This window comes from Cherax quadricarinatus, chromosome 33 (assembly GCF_038502225.1).
Source record: "Cherax quadricarinatus isolate ZL_2023a chromosome 33, ASM3850222v1, whole genome shotgun sequence".
NCBI lineage: Eukaryota > Metazoa > Arthropoda > Malacostraca > Decapoda > Parastacidae > Cherax > Cherax quadricarinatus.
Window position 1 is genome coordinate 22,160,268 of NC_091324.1, and position 27,641 is coordinate 22,187,908.

At 38.2% G+C, this 27,641-nt stretch overlaps 1 protein-coding gene across 7 annotated transcripts in view; it reads right to left on the minus strand.

The window, feature by feature from the left end:
• Positions 1-7,085: 7,085 nt before the first annotated feature.
• LOC128693989 (uncharacterized) overlaps positions 7,086-27,641 on the minus strand; it is a 137,999-nt gene continuing 117,443 nt past the window's right edge. For 6 of the 7 annotated variants that reach the window (XM_053783949.2, XM_053783947.2, XM_053783950.2 and 3 more), the window contains 2 exons: positions 21,034-21,231; positions 12,738-19,263 (listed from right to left, as the gene is read on the minus strand). In XM_053783949.2, the coding sequence (XP_053639924.1) occupies positions 19,161-19,263; positions 21,034-21,231 (301 nt within the window). In that variant the 3' untranslated portion in view covers positions 12,738-19,160. Of the gene's footprint in view, positions 9,209-12,737; positions 19,264-21,033; positions 21,232-27,641 lie in introns of those variants that run through there. The other variant, XR_008407786.2, reaches the window with a different exon arrangement.

Here is a 27,641-nt window from a genome sequence, read left to right on the forward strand (position 1 = left end):
AATTTAATCTCGTGCAGGCTCTAGTGATAACATAGTTTGTAGTACCTGTACAGAGAACTGTTACCCTTCTCCCAGAAAATTAGTGCATTAACTTTTCTGTATTTTAATGCTGTGTACTAAAGTTCAAATAATTATTTTGGGGGTCTGAGGTGCTCTTCTACAATGATAGATAAAATACACGATAACAATGTCCTCAATAACATTTGCTTATAAAGCATCTTGTTCACTTTTGGAAAGTCATAATATTGAAACTTAGAACTAAATAGACAAAGTGGAACACTGTATAGAGAGATGAGAATGTCATTCATTATATAGGTGCTGATACAGAAATTGAGTAAACATAAATTATTATCCAGAGGGCCGAGGAGAGGTTGTTGAGGTGACTTGGATATGTAGAGAGGATGGAACAAAATAGAATGACTTTGAGTGTAAAAATCTGTATTGGAGGGAAGGCAGGGTAGAAGTTGGTAGGAGGAAGGGGATAAAGGAGGTTTTGTGTGCGAGGGGCTTGGGCTTCCAGCAAGCATGCATGAGCGTGTTAAATAGGAACTAATGGAGACAAGGTTTTTAGGATTTGATGTGCTGTTGGAGTGTGAGCAGGGTAATATTTATGAATGGATTCAAGAAAACTAGCAGGCTGGACTTGAGTCCTGGAGATGGGAAATACAGTGCCTCCACTCTGAAGGAGGGGTGTTAATGTTGCAGTTTTATAACTGTAGTGTAAGCTCGCTTCTGGCAAGACAGTGATGGAGTGAATGATGGTGAATTTTTTTTCTTTTTTGGGCCACCCTACCTTGGTGGGAAATGGCTGATGTGTTAATAATAAAAAAAAAATAATTTCAGGGTGCTGTAGTTCTTGTTAAAAGGGACTTGATACAGTATATTTTTATTCATGATAGATGCTGAAGGGTATCCCACATGTAGACAAAGTAACAGTGGAAAAGAAACTGAATATTTCAACTCCCAAATGGAGTCGTCAACAGTAAGAACACAATAAGAGGTAGGAGGGCACCTTATATAGAGCTGACAGGTCAGGTGAAAATCTGCAGTTGGCCTACTTGGCCATAGCAGAGGAGAGTCTATGAAGCTAAAATCTTGGGAAGCTCATTAAGAGGTTGGAGAGATGCAGAGCTCATGGAGGATGCAAACAGAGTGGCAAGTGGTAACCATATTAGCGAGTCAAGTAGGGATGGGGAGGGGGGAGCTGGTTTGGTCATAGTTTGAAATGTCTGTATTAGCGAAACACTAAAACGGGGCTGTACTGTGTATAGTTGTACTGTGTATAGCAATGCATTTTGCATACTGACCCAAACGTGGGTCAGTATGCAAAATGCATTGCTCTTACAATGGAATGTAGTTTTCTCTTTTTACAACACTCCAGCCATCTCCCACCAAGGAAGGGCAAGCTAACAAAGAAGAAAACACTTTCATTGTCTTCCACAAGTGCTGGTACCCTGGTTCACATGACCCTCCAAACCTCAACATTCCCTCCCCTCCTCCAGGGTGCACACACTGTACTTTCCACTGCCAGTACTCAAGTTTGGCTAACTGGTTTCCCTGAATCCCTTCATAAATATTACTTTGCTCACACTACAGCAGCATGACAAATCATAAAAAAAAACACTTGCCTTCACTGACTAACACATTCACACAAGCCTGTTGGATGTCCAAGCCCCTAGCACTTAAAACCTCCTTTCCTCCAACCTTTCCAAGGATGACCCCTATCCCTCCTCTCCACCCCAGATTTATATGCCCTGGTCATCCTATTTTCCTCCACCCTCTTTAAATGTCCAAACCACTAAAACAACCCCCTTCTCTGCTCTGAATATCGCTTTTGGTCACTTTACACAGTCTCCTAATCTTCAAACTCCAAATTCTCTACCTAATATTCACACCACACGTTGCCCTTAAACATGACTTCTGTACTGCCTCCATCCTCCTCCTTGCTGCAACATTCAAAAACCATGCTTTACATCCATGCAAGTGTTGGTCCACTTTGGTGCATTTTCCTTTATTTGCCTCCATGGATAAAGTTCTGTCATCACAAATGCCTCGATGCACCACTCACCTTTTTCCCTTCTCCAGTTCTATGGTTCACTTCATCTCTCAAAGAACCATCTGCCCAGATATCTAAATGTATTTACTTCCTCCATACTCCCTCCCTTCAATCTAATATCCAATCTCTCATTATCTATATTTTATTGATACTGTTATCAACTTGTTCATTCTTACGTTTACCAATAATTTCGTTTTTACATACCTTCCCAAATTCATTGTAATGTTATTGAACTTATAATACAAACAGACTTACCAAGCCACACCAGTAGAGGGTCTGTGAAGATAAGAACTTTGGTAGCTAAAAAAATTCTGTCAACTGGAATGAAGTTACTATCACACACAAAAGTACCTGCCCATACAAGAGGAAAATAATGGTATCAGCATTAATTGACACCTGAGAGAATTTCAGTCTGTCAAAGGAACAATGGAAACCCAGTCTTATTGTCAACTTTTTTTTTTTTTTACAGAAACACAATCTGGCCCTGCACCTATTTGATTATAGACCTATCAATATCAACACAGTATTACATTATTATAACATAATAACAATGTATTATGTGTACTGGCCCATGCTAGGCAGATCCTTCTCAATTGTAACCTTCTCTACTCTGTATTTGCCCTACCAATTTTTATAGCTATCATAATTTTGAGTTTCACAGATCCTCTGTTGGAATGGCCCAGCAGGCCTATTGTAGCTTTTCACCTGACCTGTCACCCCTATATAAGGTGCCCTCTTTCCTCTAGTGGACATACTGCTAGCTCCAGTTGGGAGTCAAAATACAGTTTCTTTTCCATTGCTGTTTTCTTGTCTACATGTGGGATATCATTTAGCATTGGCAGGTGTTCATTACAATTTTATCATCATGATAGACAAGTGTGGACTAAATAAATTGATATGCTACAGGATATTTTTATTTATGGTGATTATGGATGATACTGTGGGTTAAGGAATTTTATATTATTTCATGAATAACACTATTTTTTATAAATGATTATGGGTGTGTCCTGTCACCAGCAGGAAGCCTGTGTCTTGTTGACTTCCCCGTAGCCGAGGGCCAGACTGAGCCAACATAGTCGTTGATCCAGCTACTTGCCTTAACCTGACTGACCTAGCATTACATGCACATCCATCATGCTGTGCTAGTGCCATTGCTTGCATTTTCACTAAGTGCATATAAAATTTAATATTGTATAATGCTAAGCAACATCAGTAGAAATAAAATGAATGTAAAAGTATCTAATATATAAACCTTTAACAAGCATTCATAGGACAGAATTATATCTTAAGAGGCTTCCACATACCATTTTAATTTTATAATTTATGTACAAGTATAAATGTATAAAAATTAACATTAACTCTTTTCCTCTAAAATTTTGTGTAACAAATACTTTTGAGATTTATGCTCAGTGTCTATAGCAAACAAGGTTTCAGTAATGCTGAGATCATTCATATTATTCCTGTCATAATACAGCCCATATAAAAATATGCAATTATTGTAATTAAAATGTATCAGTTTCTGACATCATTGTCTTGAAGCTAAGATCTAATATACAGCATTTAGTTTTTTACCAGAATATTTGTGTATAATGGAATGATATAAAGGTATCTTGTTTAATTTTCTTTTCTTTTTTCCTCCTAAAGGCTTTTTCTTGAACACATTTGATCTCGCACAGACTGAAGAAGCTACTCATGGCCCACTAAGCTGTTGCACTTGGCTTGTTTCGAGAGGAAGAGGACACAAAGATGCACCAAGGACACAACCAAGGAATTGGAGAAAAATTCTGCTGAAGAAGCTGTGAGACCGTTCCTTGGATTCCTCATAGTGAGACAAGGGAGATAGGGCTGGATCAAGAGCTGCCCATCACTCACTGCAGTGCTAGCAGGTGATATGGTCCAGGAAGCCCAAAAAACAGTGTTTCTTTGTCTTGGGTCATGCAGGATGAGCCACCCCACACCAACTAATCCAGGCTGGCCAACAAAGGGAGGCACAATGCCACTTACACTGCTATAACTTACCTCAGAAGGACTTGTGATATCAGCAGACCAAATCCACATCAAACGGCTATCCAGTCTGGTCATGCATTCAATAAAATGAACCGACTCCTCTTACTCACAAATTTGTACAGTCTGAGGTTTGTGCTGAATGCACCCACTTTCATTGTTCCTGGGCAGCAAGGCCAGTGACTGCCTGCATCAGTGTTATTGTCTCCACAAACCATCACTTCATCTCCAAATTTCCTCTGGATTTACTGTGTTTTTAATTATTTTATTACAGTACCACATAGTGTTAACAGTGGCCTCGGAAGTGAGTGATGATGCCAAGAAGCAGCATGTAACCTTAACTGTTAAGCAGAAATTTCAATTAATGAGGAAGCTAGAGGTTGGCATTTCAATAGCCCACTTGTGTGAAGAGTGTTGCATAACAAAAGCATCTACATTCATAGAAACAAGGAAAAGCTAATACAATATCCTATAAAGTACAGTGTAGATGCTAACCTAAAAGGTTCTTCAGTTACTCTTAGGAAGCATATGAAAAAGACCAAAGATGCAAGGATTGAAGCAGCATTACATAAATTGTATTCTCAACAGCACACTGCTGGTGTTAATGTTCATTTTGTTGAGCATCAGCGTATGAGACAATTTAAGCTGGATTTATTCTTTAAACCTGTTCCTCGGTCTACGTCTGCCAAACCATCTACCAGTAAGCCTGAGCCATCTATGTCTCCTTGTCATCTACATCTGCTGAACCATCTATATCTCCCTCACCACCTACCTGTCTGTTTCCCACACTATCTGCAGTGTTACTACTGAAGCATTACAGCTCCACTGACTGGGTCACCACTGTAAGTTCATCTATCCACCAGAAAAAGTAAGAAAAGTTACTGTACTGTACTCTATTGTATTGTACTGTGTTGTACTTTTAACCCATTTTCTTTTGGGGTACATTTACAGGTAATACCATATTGTACTCAAATTTATTCTTAGTATGTCTGGTATTCAATCGATACAATAGATTAAATATGCTTTACTGAGGATTTGTGCATGCCCAGAAGTTGATCACTTAAGCAGACTACATCCACTTAATTAAAATGTTCAATATAATAGAATTTTGGGTAAATCTGTTTCATCAGATTTTTACTGTACCTCAACACTCAATGTCAATTCTGGGAAAATGTGCTACCTGAAGCTGATCTTTCCCAACCAAGGAATGTTAGGACAAATGCAAGCAGTCTGAGGTCATGGAACCTCTGTTTGAACTGTGACAAGGGGCATCATCCCTGGAACCTGCATTGCCTAGAGGCGCTTCTCAGGTTATGGGAGTATGGAAAGCCCTGGCTGTATAGTTTCGGCAGAGAAATCACTACTTGGCAGCACCCTAAGCTAAGGGAAGCTACAGCATCATAAAATGTGATGCCACCTTCCCTACTGCAACAACTAAGGAAGACAATGAAATGTTGACAGTGCCAAGCCCTCTCAACATAACACTGCTGTTCAAATTCCTGCCCCTCAGCAGCAAGCAGGCTTGGTGCTACAAGAACAGGCTGCCATCAACATATCTACCCTAACATCACAACAGTCTCCAATGAAGAGTATCCTAGCCCAAAAGAATATTGTTAGCCAGTGTTATTAACCCTCAGCCTCAAAATGATATCAATGATCACTGCTTGCAGACACAGTATGTTACCTGACAGAAAAGTAGATATTCAGAGGTATTGCAAAGACCTTCATTAGTATAAGCATGAAGGACAAACCAGAGTACGTAAAGTGTTTTCTAGCGAACATAACAGCCCACTTGACAAAAACTGAGGCAATTTTAGGGGGCAAGATGGCCTCCAGCACACCACAGTTCATACTGTTCTTGCAGTGGAAAGCACAGGGATTGAGGGAAAAAACTAGTCACAACCAGATCACAGCCTCTACTTTTTCAGGTGTAGGCATGAGTGATGCAGTAGCAACTTAAAGCAGAGTTGCAAAAATATATCCTTCAGGAACCAGACAGGTTATTGCAGGATCAAGAATTAGAACGCATTGCCTGATGAATATAGTAGTATGTACATGTACATCTGTCCTAGGTAGTAGGTTGGTCAACAGCAACCGCCTAGGGAGGTACTACTGTCCTGCGAAGTGAGTGTAAAAAGAAAGCTGTAATTGTTTTACATGATGGTAGGATTGCTGGTGTCTTTTTTTCTGTCTCATAAACATGCAAGATTTCAGGAACGTCTTGTTACTTCTACTTACACTTAGGTCACAATACACATGCATATACACCTACCATCCAACTTACGACCGAGTTCGGTTCCAAGAAACCGGTCGTAAGTCGAACTTTACTACTGAATATCAACAAAACATACTACTGAATATCAACAAAACAATTTTGTAATGAATTTATTTTATTGTTTTATTTTGGTATTTCATGTTTTACTTTACTTTTTATGTTGTTAGTACTGTATTTTATACTGTAAGGTTTAGGATAAACACTGTGTACAACACAAATAGTTGTTTATTTCCCAGAAATTTGGCATAAAAAAACATGGTCATAAGTCGAGTGGTCGTAAGTCGAGCAGGTCGTAAGTCGGATGGTAGGTGTACTATATACACACACCCCTCTGGGTTTTCTTGTTTTCTTACTATGTAGTTCCTGTTTTTATTTCCTCTTATCTCCATGGGGAAGTGGAACAGAATTCTTCCTCCATAAGCCATGCGTGTCATACGAGTTGACTAAAATGCCAGTAGCAAGGGGCTAGTAACCCCTTCTCCTGTATACAAGTTAAAAATTATTATTATTATGATAATAAAAAAGAAGCACTAAACCTTAAAGTTAAAAGAGAAACTTTTGTTTTTCTTTTTGGATCACCCTGCCTCAGTGGGAAATGGCTGATTTGTTGAAAGATGATAATGTACATCTGTTTTATTTCCTTCTCCCAAGTAACTGGAGCCATTTATCCTCCTTGAAGGGAGGAATATGAATGTACATGGTTTATATGCACAAATGTGTAGGTGAAAAAGGATGTAAAAGTAAAATACATTCTGAACTGGGTATCTTTATTGAATAGATTCGTCTTTGGTGTTCATTGTCACACTAAGTATTTCAATTTCACGACAGTCTTTCTCTAACTAGAATAAAATATTACTAGATAAATTTTGAGAAAAAAATCCTAAAATGTACAAAACTGAGAACCTTTTGTGTAGATACAGTACAGCACCTATTTGTGGAAGCAGAGAAGGATCGAGCTCTAGCTTTGCCACATATACATAATTTACGAGGGATTACCTTTTTGTGATTACTCATTAATTACAGTAACAACACTGTCCCATTTTCATTGATATTTGTATTTCTTTACCCAGGATGTGTCCCACAAGATGGCTAGCACTCTAATACCTATTTACTGTTAGGTAAACATTAGCAGCATATGTAAAAGAGAACTGCCTATACATCTCTCCTAGTCCAGGTTTGTGCCAAACTCTCCACCCGAGGAGTCGCAAGTAAGTTTGTATCTATTTGTTATCTGTTTTAATTTATAGGGGGAAATGTTGTTTGTCATATCTACTTTTGCTGCTCCCATTGCATCATTATGCAGGTGTCTCTTGCTTTCATTAACACTTCTCTTAAAATACCCTTGGATGAATCTGGCTTGACTGGGTGTGTAATTTCACCAATGCCCATTTTAGTTCCTTGTCTAGGAAAGAGCCTATCCTTGTCTATGCTCTGGAGTCTTTTATATGTGATGATCATATCCTCTTGTTCTTCACTTCAGATACTTAGTATCTACATTCTTTGCCCAGAGCTCAGGCACCAATCTGGATGCATTCCTTTGAAGCTTTCATTTTTCACTCAATGTGTAAATATTTGAGTTTCATACATGTGCTGTATATTCAAGAAAATATCCTACATAAAGGCTAGTGTTCTAAACAAGTCTGTCATTCTTATGTTTAGTATCTGCCACCAATATTATTCAGTTCACAAGTGCTACAGGAAATAGGTTTGAAGTAATGGTTATTCCTATATCCTTTATCTCATTTTTTTTTTTTATGTCCATTAAGCAATTTCTCTGGCTGCCTTTCTCTACCTCCCAGGTTCATTACTTTTGATTTCACTATGACTAAATTCTAGCAAACACACATTCATCCATTCCTGTAGTTGGTCCAACTTATTCTTCAGCCTCCTACTATCTTCTGTAAGGAACTCTTACTAACTGCACTCTACCATCCTGATTCTTCATCACCTACTGTGACATTTAATTTCTTTTGGTTCAGCTATTCTTTAATCCATGCTGCTGTTTCCCCTTACTTTTCCAGTGTTGAGCCGTCATCTATGTAACACCAGCAATACTTTTTTTACAGTTTAGGAATACTCATCAGTTGTTTTCTTACTGTCTGACCTCTGTGAAGTCTTGCTGAATGTCTTTATAAATCATGTTTGTTTTCTGTGAGGAATTTCACATTTCCTAGGTAATCAAGTAGCATTTCTCATTCAATTAATATGGCAATTACATGCTCATTAAACATTGATGTGTAGTCTAGGGCTTCCAGCCTGTTTCCTGGTGTTACATTTCTTACCATTCAGTCAGCAATTCAGCTATAAATAGTGATTTGTTGAAGATCTGTGCAAATGGCTTACACTAGATTTTAGCTCATTCTTGCTGGTAATTCATTGGTTCCTTTTGTCTTTGCTATATTCAGTCTATCAGGAGCCCTCTCACTTCCTTGCTAGTTATTTCAATGCATGAATTTTTCCCTTGGTTTGCTCTTCTATCTCTAGCACTGGCCTTTACCCATTTATAAATACACTATGAACTTGATTTTGCTCATTGGACCAATTTTTTATTTTCTGCGAACGATCCTCAGCTTTCCTGTTATCTGATTGATGTAATTTGTCTCCCTATGAGAGCCTTTTCCATGTTTACTTTGGCTGGTGTATTCATTTTATTGTTTTATGGATTCTCTATTTGAAGATATTCATTTTTGGTTCTTTCTAGTCTTTATCAGATGGACTCCATTTTTCATGCACTTGTTTTTTGAGCTTGAGTTCCTTGTGTTTTTTTGGGAAGTACACCTTGTCACTGTGTATGTAGATTGTATACTGCCTGTGCAGAATCAATTAAATATTTAAACTATTGAAAATGTCCCAAAGTACTTGGATTGTCCTTTCTGGAATGGAGAAGAGAGATACTTGGTAATATACACATGGAAGATTATTATTATAATCAAATAAGAAAGCACTAAACCAACAAGGGTCATGCAGAAATACATACATGGAAGATACCTGAAGCCTGATCCCTAACCTGCATACTGCTGTAACAACTGATGGGTGAAAGATTTGGGAGAAAGTTTGAATATACCCATGAAAAGCATATTATTATTATTATAATCAAGGGGGAAGCGCTAAACCCGGAGGATTATACAGCGCCTGGGGGGGGGATGTGGAAGGCATTCAGGCTTAATTCGGGGAACTGGAGCACAGATCCAATTCCCTAAATCAAGAGCCCCTCACCAACATCAAGGAACCTTCCTTGAGGGGCATGAAAAGCATAGAGGCCATGGATGCAATTAGAGAACATTCAGTATCATGGCCCAAGACTAATATACTACCAGCATATATCAGATACATATACTGTTAGAACTAAAGTTTCTAAGAAACTGAACTGTTTCATTCTACAGATGCTGGATCAGACAAGTTATGATGAATATGTGGGTCTGCAGACCAGCAGCACAAAACAGTAAAAGCCTGGTCTTAGGTTGGGCCACATACAGAAGCAGACTGGGTCTTAAAACCAGCCTGGGCATCTGTCACCTATCGGGTCGACTTGAGGGCCAAAGGCATGTTTTCACTGCTCGGCTAAGGCGCGTTAAATTTTTGTACAGCGGTCCTCTGGGCACTGCCCAAATGCCCATATGGCATATCCACCTCTGGCTGCATGGGTAGATAAGCCTTCAAAACTAGTTACTGATAGAGCAGAGATCACAGGTAGATAAATGGGTGGTTCTACTCAACTTCCTTTTCTTTCTCTATGAAGTGACATACAATTTAACTTTCAGTGATTGAAATGGTTTGAATATCCGTTTACTCTCATTTAATTTACAAGTCCTGTGACTCGGCCTTTGTAACCATGTTTATGATATGCCACTCTAGATTTATCTCTAGTACATACATGTACTCCATCTACACTTCATTCCACTGGCACTGGTGCCCTGCTGCAATATATCAAATTGATTTGGATTTAGCATTTCTTTTTTAAAAAATGTGGAGAGTGACAGTCTAGACAGTGAAAAATTGAATGAAATGAAAGAGGAGGGGGGGAGGTTAGTTTGTGTGTTGGTGGGCATTTGTGAAAAGAAGTTCATCTATTAAGGCCAAAATAGTAATATACCAGAGTATAGTGGTACCAACACTTATGGGTGTGAGGCAATAGTTCATGTAGCAAGGAGGCTGAAGTCAATGAAGAGGTCATGTTTGAAAGTAATATAAATATAAATAAAGAGGGTGTAGGATTACCAGTTATACCTCAAGAGGGCTGAGGAGGGGTAATACACAATAATACAACCAAGAGAGTGTACAAATCTGCATCAGGTCCAGATCTCCGACTCTTAACCCTTAAACTGTCCAAGCAGATCTACGTTCACATGCGTAGTGCTCCAAAAGTAGATATAAGTTTTTTACACATTTTCAAATGTAAAAAAAAAAAAATCTACTTTTTTTTACGTACTTTCAAATGTTGAAAAAACGTAGATCTACATTTGGACAGTTTAAGGGTTAAAGTCCACCAGCTTCTGGGAACCCTTAGTTGACGGTGCGAGCATGTTAGATCAGAGTGGTTAATGAGAAATTTTATGACTTATGCTGTTGGAATGTGTGCATAACATTTATTAACTAGGAAACCAATTAGCAGGGCCTCAGTTCCAGCAGTTGTGCTCTGCAGGGGTAAGGATATTGCATTTTGGGGGGGTCATATCAATTGTAATGTCTGCATGTGTCTAGAAAAACAGCTATTTAGTGATATTTAATGTGTTTCCTCTTTTGTGGGTTTTGGAATGGAAGGTGTATTGCAATTTGTTGGGACAGGTGAGTAGTAGTTTGAATGAATGGGGACAGTAAGATCATTCACTATGGGTGAGTAATGTTGGAATGGTCTGCAGGTGTCCCTGAATAGGTTGAGAGATGTCAGGAGGTTCAGTAGAATTGGGGAAGGAGTGTTGGTTGGAATTTAATTGGGGGTGGGGGAGGGGGAAGGAAGAAGTAATGTCGAGGTGGTGGGATATCAAAGTAAAGGGAAAGGTCAGGGAAAAGTATGCTTGATTTGGGTTTGGAGTTAAAAGTATAAAGTACAAGTGAATGGGGAGGTAAGGGCATATAAGAGGATGATTACAAGGAAGTGAGTGAAAGGTATGTGTCCCTATCTGCCATACTGAGAGAAAATGAGGACAATGGTTAGCAGTCTTAACATTTTCCATCACTGACTTCTATTCTCTTTTCAACATTACTCATTTCATGTTTTATTATACTGTTCTTCAAATCAGTCTGGGTTCTTTGTTAACCAGCACACAAACAGCTAGAACTCTCTCACCTACCAATTACTGAATTATAAGGGTTTGTCTAGTGACCACTAGAAGCTCTACCAACTAAATTTTTTGGTATTTCCATTAGCATTTTTTTTTTTTTTACCTTCTGCTAGTTTGCTCACATCCCAATTTTAGCTCATTTAAGTTCTCAAAACATCCTTTTGCAGCCTGTTCAAAGAAGTACAGATTACAAAAATTTCTTTTCAGTTCCTACAGTCTAAACCTTGCTCATACCTGTCGGTATACTTCATTTCATTTTGAATCCTACATCACCCTTTATAACTTTTCCTTTCTAATTATTTTTATTAACACATTGGCCAATTCCCACCAAGGCAGGGTGGCCCAAAAAAGAAAAACTTTCATCATTCACTCCATCACTGTCTTACTCGAAGGGTGCTTCACAGTTATAAAACTGCAACATTAACACCCCTCCTTCAGAGTGCATACACTGTACGTATTTCCCATCTCCAGGACTTGAGTCCGGCCTGCTGGTTTCCCTGAATCCCTTCATAAATGTTACTTTGCTCACACTCCAACAGCACGTCAAGTATTAAAAACCATTTGTCTCCATTCAGTCCTATCAAATACACTCACGCATGCTTGCTTGAAGTCCAAGCCCCTCTCACACAAAACTTCCTTTACCCCTTCCCTCCAACCTTTCCTAGGCTGACCCCTACCCTGCCTTCCCTCCACTACAGATTTATACACTCTCGAAGTCATTGTTTCGTTCCAATCTCCCTACATGTCCGAAACACCTCAAAAAAAAAACCCTCCTCAGCCCTCTGGATAATAGTTTTGGTTATTATAATTACTGTTTGCTATAAGTTTGCAGGGAGGAGAGTGCTAGCGCTTGCCTTGTGTGCACACACTTGGAGTATGAAAAGAAAATTGACTTCAGTGCACCATTTCATCACAACCGAGTGAGAAAGCAGAGAAGACAGGTAAGGGAATGGTGCTAGTAGTAAAGTTAATAATGTAGGCAGTATTGCAAAAACAGGACTACAGTAGGCCCCCCTGACCCACACAAGGCAGGGCTAGTGAATGAGTAATAAGAGTAAATTATATCCCACGGTGGTGCAGATCAAGTATTGTAAAACAAACACGTGTTAATAAGACAATATGCGGTTTATGGTATTTTATTGAGAAGTTTCATCCACTAGGGGGCTTTCTGTGAGAATTAATAGAGCATAAATATAGTGGAGACAAGGTGACGAGTAGAGACAGGAGGGCAACTACACTTGCAGTAATGTTACTCTTTCTTGTTCTTAAGTATCTGTAATCATCACTGCTTGCAGCTCAGTCAAGAAACTGAAGATCGCAGACAACTTAGGAAGATACAGGAACACTTTTCCTGAGAGAGAATAGTAATGGATATACATGCCAGTGTACATAGGCTTACAGAAAACGGGAAAAAAATTACCACAAGCTCTGTTCACTGATTTGTCATAGGCTTTTCCTTTTGTTGACTTTAATCTTACTGTATACACAATGGCACGTACATCCACTAATCTCCTAAACCCAGTTCTCCTGCACAAACTCCTGTACTTTGCCTTCACTACATTTCCAATCTACAAAACCTTAACATCCTCATTCTCTAACCAGCCAATTTTATTTCTGCCAAACTAATACACTTCATACTTCTCTTGGCACTGATACCTCCAATGCCTACTCAACTTTCAGCTCTTTTTCAATACTTTGGTGGAATGGGCCACTTTCCTGACACTGTTACTGTACGTCATGTCAAAGGATCCATAGATGCCGTCATGTTGAGCCAGCCCTTATATGCAACATTCCTAACATAAATTTTAATTATTTTGTTTTAGTAGATGCCTACCTTTCTCTGTGTGTTTTAACCCTTTGACTGTTTTCGACGTATAAATACGTCTTACGAGCCAATGTTTCTGACATATATATACTCAATAATTCTAGCGGCTTCAAATCAAGCGGGAGAAAGCTGGTAGGCCCACATGTGAGAGAATGGGTCTGTGTGGTCAGTGTGCACCACATAAAAAAAATCCTGCAGCACACATTGCGTAATGAGAAAAAAAAACTGATAGTTTTTTTGGAATAAAACGCCGATTTTGAGGTGTATTTTCGTATAGTATTTATCGTTGTATTCGCGTTTTCATGGTCTTAAGTGATAAAATGGAAAACGTATTACAGAAACAGAGATGATTTTCATTACTTTGAAAACGACCTTGAAACTGAGCTCAAAGTAGTGGAAATGTTCGATTTTTACCAATGTTCAGGAGTAAATAAATCACACCACACATCCAATACACGTCAACTGGGGAGTCTAATATTCTTTCACTAGTGCACTGATATTATTTATACCATTTTTACAATAATGCAGTAGTCTGCATAACAGTAAATTTTGTATTTTTTTGTATGAATAAAAAATCAAAATAGAAAGCAATAATAATATAAGAGGGGCCTAGAGATGTGACTAATGAACAGAGCATATGTTATTTTAGTGCCACGAATGTCTACCTTGTTTATTCTGGACCCTATTTTGAAATTGGCATCTTTTTTAGTTTGCGTGAAATTGGCCAAATTGCCAATTTCTGACCACCATATTGGGTAGTCCAAATTAGTAAATGGGAGGTTTCTTGTACTCAGCTGATAGATAAAATGGAGTTCTAAAGAAATAGCTGAGTTTTGTCAACTGGAACAATGGAATTGGCTGAAAATAGGGCTCAAAGTCGGCGAAATCGCCGATACGCAAGTGTCGCGGGAGCATAATTCCATGAGTTTTCGACCAAATTTCGAACTTTTGGTGTCATTACCATCGGGAAAAGATTCTCTATCGTTTCATATTTTTTTTTTTTTTTTTTTTTTTAAAATTGAGCGACATAGAATGACAGTTTCAGAGAGGGGCCTGAAACAGTCAAAGGGTTAAATTATAAACTTCAGACCACTCATGACCTGTAAGTCTACTGCAGTGCTCTGTTCCTTGGGGACAGGTGTTAGTGGTTAATTACATCAAGGTAATGGAGATTGAGTAGTTTACCTTCATTACCACTAGTCTTATTAATGTTGGTAGAATTACCAACAATATGTTAAGTAAAAGGACACAAGTGCAACTAATGTGACAGTTTTATTGTGGCAACATTTCACTCTCTAGGAGCTTTATCAAGCCGTTACACTTGTAACGGCTTGATAGAGCTCCTGGAGAATGAAACATTGCCACGATAAAATGTCAGGTTAGTTGCATTTGTGTCCTTTTACTTAACGCCACAAGTCTTGCATATTTTGGACCAGTAGGTCTGCCACAGGGCTCCTCTCTTCTATGCTATTATTGCCTTATTACAACTATCACTACCCTTATTACTATTACCACTCCCTTTCTTCCTGTATCCCTCTTCCCCACCTGTTTTCTGATATTCTCTTAGTTGTGACATGACAGCAGTCCAGGACAGATTGAAATGTCTTCCTAGTTTTATTTTTACAAGTACTAAACCTATAATTCAAATAATTTCCCCATTTGTGGCATTTACTACCTCCTCGTGGATCCTATTCCAGCAATCTAACATTTGTGAGTTTATGACATATTCTGTGTCTATGCTGTTCAAATATCACCTGTGGTGCTGCATAATTACAGCATATCTGCAGGAGTGGGCTCCATTTAGCTTCAGAATGCCCGAGTAGGTGAAATCTCTTAAAATGCAGATGCTCCCTTATCAAACACTTACTCAGTCTCATGCTTACTCGTTCAATCACACACACACTTTCATGTTCTTAGAAATAGCTTTTCCCTAGAAGGAGGTGCCTATATGCCAATGAGGGGTTCTTGAGCTCGTGAATTAGCTCTATCCTCCCTTTCTTTGAATAAAACCTGATTCTCTCATTCCTCCAAACATTGTGAACCCCTACAGGTTTAATGAACCCATCTCCAAATTAATACAATAAGCAAAAGTAAATTCTAAACACTTTTATCTACTTATGATCCCAAGTAGGGCTAAAATGGGAATTTCATGAAAAAATGTGATGAATGTGCACCTGTTAATACTTTTAGCAATTTAAATTTTGTACTTTTTTAAACTAAGCACTAAACTCAGAAGGGTCATACAACTAAATAAAATTGGTCCTATTAGTATTACATTCATTAATGGGAGTACTACTATACCACTTGAGGTCATACAGCTCCTGGGGGAAATGGGAAGCAATCATGCTCAATCCAAAGGGAGGCTAGGTATAATTCCTTGGATCGAGAACACCTCGCCAGCATTATAGCACTTCCATAAGTTTCCTTTAAAATAAGTAGCAATCCAGCCTGAAACTTTAGAACTGTTGTCTACTTGCATCTCATAAGAGATTTACTTGAAAATCTTTCCTTTAAAATATAAAAAATGAAGAGAGTGACAAGATTTCAATTAAGTAGGCCAACTGTATGTAAGGAACTATAGATGAATATCTTACAAATCCTTTACATCACAAGACTAGTTCTGTTACACTTCCTTCCAGGACTCTTGAATTTAATAGAGTGTATTTATATAAAGGTGCATTCAGAGGTTTGTGCAATGAAAAAACATGATGCATATCTTTCAAGTTACTGTAGTTAGCTTTAACTTGATGAAAAGACTTCTGTACCAGAAGAAAGTGTAAACCAAAGTATTTGCCAACACAATTTGTCAGTAAGACCTAGAGAAATATATTTATAAATACCTGCATTGTGTATTCATTTAAATAAAGCACAATAATGCTTTGAATATTAGCACAAAACCCTAAATTATGCATTTCAAATATTTATCCTTTATAACAGGTTGAGAGCAATAATATCAATAAAATATAAAAATTTCTAAAACACTGATCTTGAAGAAAACAAATGGCATTCATTCACTCTGCCTGATAATTTTAAGGAAGACTTCAAAATTTAGGGATGCAATAAATTTCTTCAATGATGAATGTTTTAAGTTGTTAGTCAAATACAATCTATCAGAAGAGAATAATCTGCAACTAGTTACCAGCAATAATAATAATAGTTGTCTAAGGTTTATGGAACCTATATTTGGTTATCTACGTTATGCATTTTCCATTATTAACACTATTAACCTCCCTAACAAGCCATTTGTTTTGCTATACATTAAATGAAAATTTAACTCCAGAACTGACCTTGCATACCAAATAAACTCACTCTCATGGAGACTATATAAAATGGAATGCAGCACATGAAAACTAAATACAATTCTCTAACTATCAAAGCACCTTTTTTTTTTTTAATTATACTGTAAGGAAACTTTTACTTAGTATGGTGCACAAACTTTGTCAGTAATATACAGTGGAACCTCAAAAATCGAACTTAATCCGTTCCTGGAGCTAGTTCTAAATTCGAAAAGTCTGAAATTCGAAGCAATATTTCCCATAAGAAATAATGGAAATACAACTAATCCATTCCAGAAACCCAAAAATATTCACACAAAAAATACATTTTATAGAGATTAATTACAGTTTTACATACAACAAATACTATAGTTTTTAATTATGTATAGTAATACATATAAAATAACATTTTTACTTACCTTTATTGAAGATTGGTGATGGCATCTGGAAGATAGGGAGGAGAGGGGGAGTTGGGGTTAGTGTTTGGAAGGAGAATCCCCCTCCATGAGGACTTCAGGTAAAGCCCTTCTCTGTCTTTTAATGCCACTAGGACCAGCTTGAGTCACTGGACCCCTGTCTCGCAAAATAACTGTCCACAGTCCTCTGTTTTTGGCGCCTCTTTAACATTTCCCTAAAATGGGACATGGTTCTGTCACTGAACTTGTTGCAAAGATGGCTTGTTTCAGCTTGCTCAGGGTGGTACTTCTGCACAAACATTTGGACATCATTCCACTTGGCACAAATCTCCTTAATCTTTGAAGAAGGCACCTCATCCACTCCCTATATTAACACCTTTTGCAACATCAGCTTCCTTGATTTGTTCTTTCTTTGACAGGATAGAACCGATGGTCAACTTGTTTTTCTCATACATCTTGGCAAGCTCAACAAGTCTCACACCACTCTCATACTTCTGTATTATTTCCTTCTTCACATCTATGGTGTTTCTTTGAGGCCCATGGCAGCTTATTTCATAGTCCCACAAGCATTAAACACAACGAAATAATCGTAAAATGCGTGAATGAGAGCGCAGGTTAGTGTTCACTCAAGCATAAACAAAGCTATACTGCTCACGGCGCCTGCGCAGGGACGCGGAGAGAGTGGGTGGCAGACAGGTCCCGTGCCCGGCGGTCCGAAAATAGGGGCGCGTTCGGTAATAGGGACACTGTCCGAAAAAATGGTCCTATTTTCGAAACATTTGATTTTTGAGGTTCCACTGTAGTATTTTGAACATGAATCTTATGCAAACAAGTTATTTCCTATGCTGTCCTATACACGAATCTTTATACATGCCAAGTCAAAAATATGTAAGAGCAAAGTAATAGTATTACAGTACTGTATTAAATATTCATATATTCAATACAGAATAATTATGCACATTTGATGATGGTATTTGATGATAAACAATTACAGTAAGAACTTTTAAACAGCAAATAATTCAGGAAAACCATAACTCTAAGATATTTTATATAAATTTAATAATTTGAGCAAGAATTAAAAAAAAAAATTACTCCTAATATAAACAAGTCTATATATATATAACAAATATCTGTATAAATAACAGCTGGCTAAAACATCCTTTGTATTACTGTATGAAAATAATAATGGAATCCATACATGTAAATTACTTTTATAATACAAATGTATTACTACTTCTAAATATGAATATCATCATTTGGGCAACAGTAATATAATGCTTTATCCTCTCTATTAATCAGGGAAAATGCTAAATCTGTAGTGGTCATACAACACATATGGAATGAGAGATAATTGGGTTTAACCCAAGGAAGGGGAGGATATGTTCATTTCCTTTAATAAAGAGCCCTCTCACAGTCATCAAGGCACCTGCCTCAAGGGGTCATGTTTCAAACTTTTACAAAGTCTTTTCATCTGATATTCAAAGTGACCTATCAAGGTGGCTTGATGTCCACGAGGGGCTCTTGATCCAAGGAATTGGACCTAACCTCCCTTTTCCTGGATTGAAGCTGACTGCTTTCTATTTACCCCCACATGCTGTATGACCCTACAAGTTTAGGGCTCCATCATGAGTGGTAACACTAATAATGACAACTGGCTCTATTATGACGATATAGTGAACACTAATTAAGCAAGTGTAGTTTGATATGCTGAACTGTAAAATGTTATAATGAAGAAAAAACTTTTATAGCTGTATTTTAGAAGTGAAATATATAATGAGACTTGCATGTTACTCTAAACATTTAAAGGAACAATCAGTATTATAAAATATTTAAAAATAAGAGATGATCTGTTCACATTGCTGTGAAGGTTGAAATTATAAAATTGTAATGTATTTGCTTCAAAGAAATTTTTTTTTTTTTTGAGTGGACCACTTGCATATGATATATGTACTAACCCTATCCCATTATTAAGTGGCAACAACAGCCTTGTATATAATCCTCTTCCAAGTGTACAGTTCAGAATTCAGTTAATCATCTGCCGGAGGCTCCATTCCACAAATAATTGCCTTCATAAATGCTGCAGCAGACAAAGCTGCATATGGCTGCCAATCCTTATTTCTAGTGCCATCCCTGCAAAATATGGTTTGTAACATTTACATGTTATAAGGAGTCTTATTTACATGGTTTCAAACTATAGGATCTAAACAATGCATACATTATTATTATAATCAAAAAGAAGCGCTAAGTCACAAGGGCTATACAGCAACAATGCATACAATGTGCTGTGAATATAGGATGTACTTTAACACACCCTGGGTACTTGTAATGACCTCATTCATGGCTTAGCAACATCTTCCCCACTGAAAACAATTTAAGATAAAAATCAAGTGCTTCTTGATACAATTTGACATGATTTACTGTTTCATAGTTATCTTACCTCAGTGGCAGTTTCAAAGATTTCTTAATTACAGTACTTATGAGAGGCTGTACTATTTTTGAACCATATGAGTAGAATTATATTTTTTCTGACAATAAAAATGTTCTAAAAATTTCCTTCCACCTACATGCATACTGTGTGTATATACCAATAAAAAAGATAACTCTTTCTTTCAACACACCAGCTGTATTCCACTATTATACATAAATGTTAAATATGCTCACCAATATTTTATTTTACTAATTTGCTATTATCAATTTGACATAAAAGTGCTAAACCCAATTATTCAACTGTACATAGAAAATATAACCCCAGCAAGCTAAAATCCTGTATTTTCATTTCCCAACTTAATCTTATTGAAAAGTGGCCTGTACAAGATGACATATTCAAGGATTATGAAGATTTATTTGGAAAACTAAAAAAAACTGTTGCTTATAAAAAATTACTGTGCATATTTTGTGTTAAATGATATCTTGTGCACTGCACTCTTACAAAGAAGGAAAGTCTGGAAAACTATTATAATTTTTATACAGCCTGTTGCGGCCTCCTACCAAACTGGTGGTTAAGTAGTTAACCTGCCGGCCTGCAGTACCACTGGGTACGTCATCAAACCCAATGTGGGGACTGCTGAGCCGGCCGATTGATAGTGTTCACCAGTCTCTCACAGAATACACCTGCTGGTGACTGGCCTTTGAGTGTTCACCAGACTGCCTCACGGAGTGGATACCTGCTGACTTTAGTTTCTGTAGCAGACCTCTGCGATCTGTGAGTCTCTGTGTCAGAGAATGGACCCATGGGAAGCCAGGCTGTATGTAACCCGGTGAGTGTTGCGTGTCAGGTGACACGGACACAGAAAGTTAGGGTTGGGTAACCCAGTGAAGAGGACGTAAAGAGACAGTGTTAAAACATGGAGACAAGGCAGTGTTGTGGGTGTACCACGGAGCAAACGGTGTCGTGTGACACAGAAGGGCATTGTATGTGACACGGAGAACAGGGTATTGTGTGGTACATAAGAGTGTTATAATGCAGAGACAAGGTGGTGTCATAGGACATGATGATGGAGTGTCTTAACACTAGGATTGGTAGTGTCGTAAGACACTACCAATCCCAGTGACATAGGACACTGGGAAGTGACATATAACACTGGGGCACTTAGTGTTACGATGATTTACTTTTACTTCGATTGTTTGTGACTTTGTATAAAGTAGCTATACCAAAGATAGGAGTAGGAGTTGGACTCCTTGTTATATTTTTATGTAAAATACTTCTATAAGTAAAGATTATAAATTTTAGTGTTTATTTTTGTAATTCCGAACTCTCCCATGTTACAACACTAGTAACAGGCTAATGAAAAAGTAACACTACCTGTGTAGAGGTAATGGTGTTTTTATGTTAAACAGCCCTATAAAAGCTACTAAGAAATATTTAAAAGCATAAGCAAAACTACATGAATAAGTACTTACTGGTAGTCGCATATGCCTCTGATGATAACATATTGGTCCTTGCGATTTCCATATACAGATTCAATGACTGCATCAAATTCCTGGTCATAAGCAACAACAGAAAGCTGAGAAGCAAAATCTTGTCGCATTTGGTCATTGCCAACAACACATCTCCCCGAGGCTATAACACCTAAATGAATACGTGGCTTGGTTGGGTCTCTGCAAAATTATGGAATTATGACTAATTAGTACCACCTAATGACAGGTACTTGTACAGAATAACAGTGCTGTATGACCCTAACAGGTTTAGTGCTTGGTTATGATTATAATAATTATTCAGAATACTTACTATAGCCTATATAAATCCAATACCCATGTAACATTTTTCCTGGAACTACCAAGATAAATACAGATTTTTTCATTATTCATATTGCTATAAATTTTTATTAGCACTTCCATACCGAGATTCTTCTGTTTCTATTAAAAATTATATAAGGTGGAAAGCCTAATTTAAAGAAAGTTTTGTTCAAAATCCTTTCTCAAGTCTTTCTGTCTAGAAAAATTGCACAGCACACCAAAACCCCTCTAGATTTTTACCTCATTGGGTATTTTATTTACATAAAGTATTTGCATTAGTTGCTACAGAACAATGACAGCCTGCCTTCTGGGTGTTTTCATATTCTTCTACCATATTCTTATTCTCCCCCATTTTAACCCATTTATACAGACTACTTAACTCTTAGTCATCAATTCTCTTTATCAACAAAACCATCCATCCTTTATAAGGATTAGCTTGCTTTTTGTAACAAAATCAAGCACTACTTAAATGTTTAAATTCATTATAAACTTACAATGGAAACAAGTTTAATTTTTTTATTACAAAACCCAGGTGAAGGTAAGGAGGGTGGACAAATGCTGTCTCCCAGTGAGACACATTCATCAGTGGTTTCCATTCCATCTCTTTTTTTAATAACCAAATTAATATACTGCATAAATACAGTAGCTATAATACTAAACAGGTAAAATTAATACTGAGAGAGAGAGAGAGAGAGAGGGAGACATATATATATGAGAGAGAGACAGATGTGATTGTGGGAGGAAGTATTAGTTGCCAGACATGCAGTAGTTTTCTTTCATTTGACAAAGGTGGTTGACATGTTCTTTTCAAAATATTAATTTGCTTAACTATTAATTAGCCTTAAAAATTCCAATAATACTGTATTAAACACTGCAGAGTCAATTATAAACTTATCAAAGTGAGCAGTATTATTGTATTTAGGAAAAAAGCTCTGAACCCAGAGGGGTTGTATAGCCCCTTGAGGGTACTAAGGCCTGATTTAACGGAGGGGGAGAACTGGATCAATTTCTTGGATTGGCTATCTCATGGAGAGGCACCCAGTGCGAATTGTCAGGTTCTAATTTCAGTTTGCCGTATTCTATTGGACTGTCCAGTCTATCGGCGAGCAAGCAGGATTTACCTCTGACATTGTCAACACTCTTAACATCTTCCCTCCTCACTGATTGCCCCCACCTTTGACACAAGACTCCCTCTGAGTTTTTGACAGCAACTAATTTATTACACAACCTTTTATTATATTTTAGCACTCCTCACTGCCCTTACTAATTCTACCCTGCAGTACTGTATGACACTGGTGGTTTAGAGGTTAGTTTTGAATATATAGTAGACCGTCATTTAGCACGAGTTTATTTGGCACGATTCGAGTATAGCACGATTGAAGAATTGCATCACAATATTATTTAACACGTCGTAAAATTAATTTAACACTGTTCAGTTTGTGGGAGGGGAAAAATTTTGAGCCCGCAGTGGCCCACGGGATTGGCTGTGGGATACACTATTGAGTCAATGGGTGAAGCCTACCGCCAACCCTGCCACCTTAAGCCCCCACACTCACCCTCCCATCCTTCAGTTCGGTTCATACGCGTGTAGGACAATCTTCTGGGAGCTCGCCGTGTTTGTCTAGATACTTATTTTAATTGCCATATCTGAAATCTGCCAAGCAATCATGGCACCTAGCAGGCACATGAGTGTTGCTGAAAGTAGCAAGAAAAGGTTGAAGCGTGTAAGTCTAGGAATTACGAAGAAAATCGAGATATTAGATAAGCTTAAGAGTGGCTCACGTGTGGTGGATATAGTGAGGGCCTATGTCCTTAATGAAGCATCAGTTTGCATAATTAGAAAGAACGAGGTGAATATACAAGCTTGTGTAATGAATAACCCAAGATGTCATCTCATGAAAAGAATGACGTGTAGATCACAACAAGTAAATAAAACAGAAAACTTGTTGCTTGAATGGATCGAACAAAAGACAAAGAAAGGTGCACCACTTAATTTCAACTTAATTTGGAAAATGGCCTTACAGTTGTTTAAAGCAGTGTGTGATAAGGCAGGCAGGCCTGAAAACGAGTGTATGTTTAGCACAGGTTGGTTCCAAAACTTTAAGTTGCATAATAAGCTACATAACATTCAGTTTTCTGGTGAAAGTGCTTCAGCTGATCATACAGCAGCAATTAATCTGCTTGAGAGTCAGGTTCAGGAAATTGTTCAACTGGCAAGGAGATTACCAGGTGATGGTTTTTGAAGATATGAATGAAGATGTGAATGAGCTCTTAGAAGATAATGATGACAAAGACAAGAATCTAGAAGAAATGTTGGCAGAGCTTGATATACAGATACAAGGGACGGAGATAACAGAAGATGAAGAAGAACCTGAAGAAAAACGGTTAACATTGCAACAGTTACGTGAGCAGTTCCATATTATTGGTAAAGTTGCAGACTTTTTCACTGAAGAAGACCCTGACAAATCTAGAAGCAGTGCTTTGAAACGGGGTCTAGACCAGCTGATGATGCCTTACCGTCAGTTGTATAATGTACTGCAGGGTAAAAGAGCCCAGAGATCCATTACAGAATTTATGCACACTCCAATACAACCATCAACTTCAGTACCAGAACTGCAACCATCCACTTCTGGCAACAACCAACAACCATCCACCTCAGCCCAGTAGGGCCACACCATGCATATCCACTCTCTTCACAATCATCCACAAACACCATTACCCACAATTTAAGGTAAGATATACTATTATTTCTATTGCATTTGTAGTCTTTAGCAGTAATATATCACGACAATGAACTACAATCACATATTCACTTTTATTTTTGTAAGCTCTGTTGGTCTAAAAATAAGTTGTTTGGCTTTGTTGGGGCTCCCAGGAACGTAACCCTATTTTTCCCATAGTGTTCTTCAGTTCATCTAACGATTTTACCTAGCACGGTATTTTCAGGAACGTAACTACAGTGTTAAATGACGGTCTACTGTAATAATAATTCCTTGGATCAAAGGGCCCCCTCATGTGCATATAGGAAGCTTCCTTGATGGAAGATGAGGAATAGATTACAAAATTAAACAAATTCCAAAATCAATTCAGGTAGCAGGTTTGTTTGCCACGCCTAAAAATCACATTGCAACTCCCTTTCTTAAATACTAAGCACTCAGTGATAAAGTATTGTAGACAACTACAGTTCATGTATAAATAGTGGAAGAGCTGATCACTATCCCCTTCTTTCTCAACTAATAGAGTTACACAGCCAGCCTTAATGCAGTGACTAACATTTTATTAGTCCAGTCGAAATTTGTTTAAATTTTGTTTGACAGTTTCTTTTATTCAAGATTAGTCGAGGCTTTTTGGCATTGTGTTTAATTTTTAATACAACATCTTAACAAAATCAAGACAGATTTGAAGAAATATTTGATTATACAGATTCCGCTTACCTTAGTACATTCACAGATTCTTGATTTGCTAGGCCTTCTTGGAATGCATCTCCATAAATTTGTAGAGATAATTATTTGGAAACCTAGGTAGTAGGTTGGTAGACAGCAGCTGCCCAGGGAGGTACTACCGTCCTACCATGTGAGTGCAAAACGAAAGCCTGTAATTGTTTTACATGGTAGGATTGCGGTGTCCCTTTTTCTGTCTCATAAACATGCAACATTTCAGGTACATCTTGCTACTTCTACTTACACTTAGGTCACACTACACATACATGTACAAGCATATATATATATACACACCTCTGGGTTTTCTTCTATTTTCTTTCTAGTTCTTGTTCTTGTTTATTTCCTCTTACCTCCATGGAGAAGTGGAACAGAATTCTTCCTCCATAAGCCATGCGTGTTGTAAGAGGCGACTAAAATGCCGGGAGCAAGGGGCTAGTAACCCCTTCTCCTGTATAAATTACTAAATTTAAAAAGACACTTTTGTTTTTCTTTTTGGGCCACCCTGCCTTGGTGGGATACGGCCGGTTTGATAAAAAAAAAAATTATTTGGAAAGCAGTAGAAAAAAAATTAAAGCTATCTTTTCGGTTCATTTGTACAGGTTAAATTTAAGAGCCTGATACACTAAACATTATTTATTTATTTATTTTATTAACACATCAGCCAATTCCCACCAAGGCAGGGTGGCCTGAAAAAGAAAAACTTTCATCATTCACTCCACTGTCTTGCCAGAGGGGTGCTTTACACTACAGTTTATAAAACTGCAACATTAACACCCCTTCCACAGAGTGCAGACACTGTACTTCCCATCTCCAGGACTCAAGTCCGGCCTGCCGGTTTCCCTGAATCCCTTCATAATTGTTACTTTGCTCACACTCCAACAGCATGTCAAGTATTAAAAACCATTTGTCTCCATTCACCCCTATCAAATATGCTCTCACATGCTTGCTGGAAGTCCAAGCCCCTTACACACAAAACCTCCTTTACCCCCTCCCTCCAACCTTTCTTAGGCCCACCCCTACCCCGCCTTTCCTCCACCACAGATTTATAAGCTCTCGAAGTCATTCTGTTTCGTTCCATTCTCTCTACATGTTCGAACCACCTCAACAACCCTTTCTCAGCCCTCTGGACAACAGTTTTGGCAATCCCGCAACTCCTCCTAAGTTCCAAACTACGAATTCTCTGCATTATATTCACACCACACATTGCCCTCAGACATGACATCTCCACTGCCTCCAGCCTTCTCCTCGCTGCAGCATTCATCACCCATGCTTCACACCCTTATAAGAGCGTTGGTAAAACTATACTCTCATACATTCCCCTCTTTGCTTCCAAGGACAAAGTTCTTTGTCTTCACAGACTCCAAAGTGCACCGCTCACCCTTTTCCCCTCACCCTTTTCACCTCATCTTTCACAGACCCATCCACTGACACGTCCACTTCCAAATATCTGAATATATTCACCTCCTCCATACTCTCTCCCTCCAATCTGATAACAAAAAGATTAGGTGACGAAAGATTGGATATCTTCATAACCTTACTCTTTCCTATATTCACTTTTAATTTTCTTCTTTTACATTTTTTTAACAAGTCGACCATCTCCCACTGAGGCAGGGTGACCCAAAAAGAAAGAAAATCGCCAAAAAGAAAATACTTTCATCATTCAACACTTTCACCTCACTCACACATAATCACTGTTTTTGCAGAGGTGCTCAGAACACAACAGTTTAGAAGCATATACGTATAAAAATACACAACATATCCCTCCAAACTGCTAATATCCCGAAACCCCTCCTTTAGAGTGCAGGCATTGTACTTCCCATTTCCAGGACTCGAGTCCGGCTATATAAAAATAACCGGTTTCCCTGAATCCCTTCACTAAATATTACCCTGCTCACACTCCAACAGATCGTCAGATCCCAAATACCATTCGTCTCCATTCACTCCTATCGAACACGCTCATGCACGCCTGCTGGAAGGCCAAGCCCCTCGCCCACAAAACCTCCCTTACCCCTTCCTTCCAACGTTTTCGAGGATACCCCTACCCCACCTTCCTTGCCCTACAGATTTAAATGCTCTCCATGTCATTCTACTTTGATCCATTCTCTCTAAATGACCAAACCACCTCAACAACCCCTCTTCATCCCTCTAATACTTTTATTAACTCCACACTTTCTCCTAATTTCCACACTCCGAATTTTCTGCATAATATTTACACCACATATTGCCCTTAGACAGGACATCTCCACTGCCTCCAACCGCCTCCTCGCTGCTGCATTCACAACCGAAGCTTCACACCCATATAAGAGTGTTAGTACTACTATACTTTCATACATTCCCTTCTTTGCCTCCATAGATAACATTATTTTGTCTCCCCATATACCTCAATGCACCACTCACCTTTTTTCCCTCATCAATTCTATGATTACAGTGGACCCTCAACCAGCGATGGCATCGATTAACGATAAATCTGACTAGCGATACATCTTAACGCAAAAAATTTTGCCTCGACTAGCGCTTAAAAACCCGACCAGCGCTATTCGTTCTGAACGAGACGCGTCCACTTTGGCCTGAGCGCGCCTCACTTGTTCCGTGGGTGCCAGTGTTTACAAGCCAGCCACTGCGGTCGCTTCCAAACATACAACTGGAACAATTCATATTATCACAGCCTTTGTAGCGATTGCACCTGCAAAATAAGTCACCATGGGCCCCAAGAAAGCTTCTAGTGCCAACCCTACAGCAAAAAGGGTGAGAATTACTATGGAGATGAAGAAAGAGATCATTGCTAAGTATGAAAGTGGAGTGCGTGTCTCTGAGCTGGTCAGGTTGTATAAT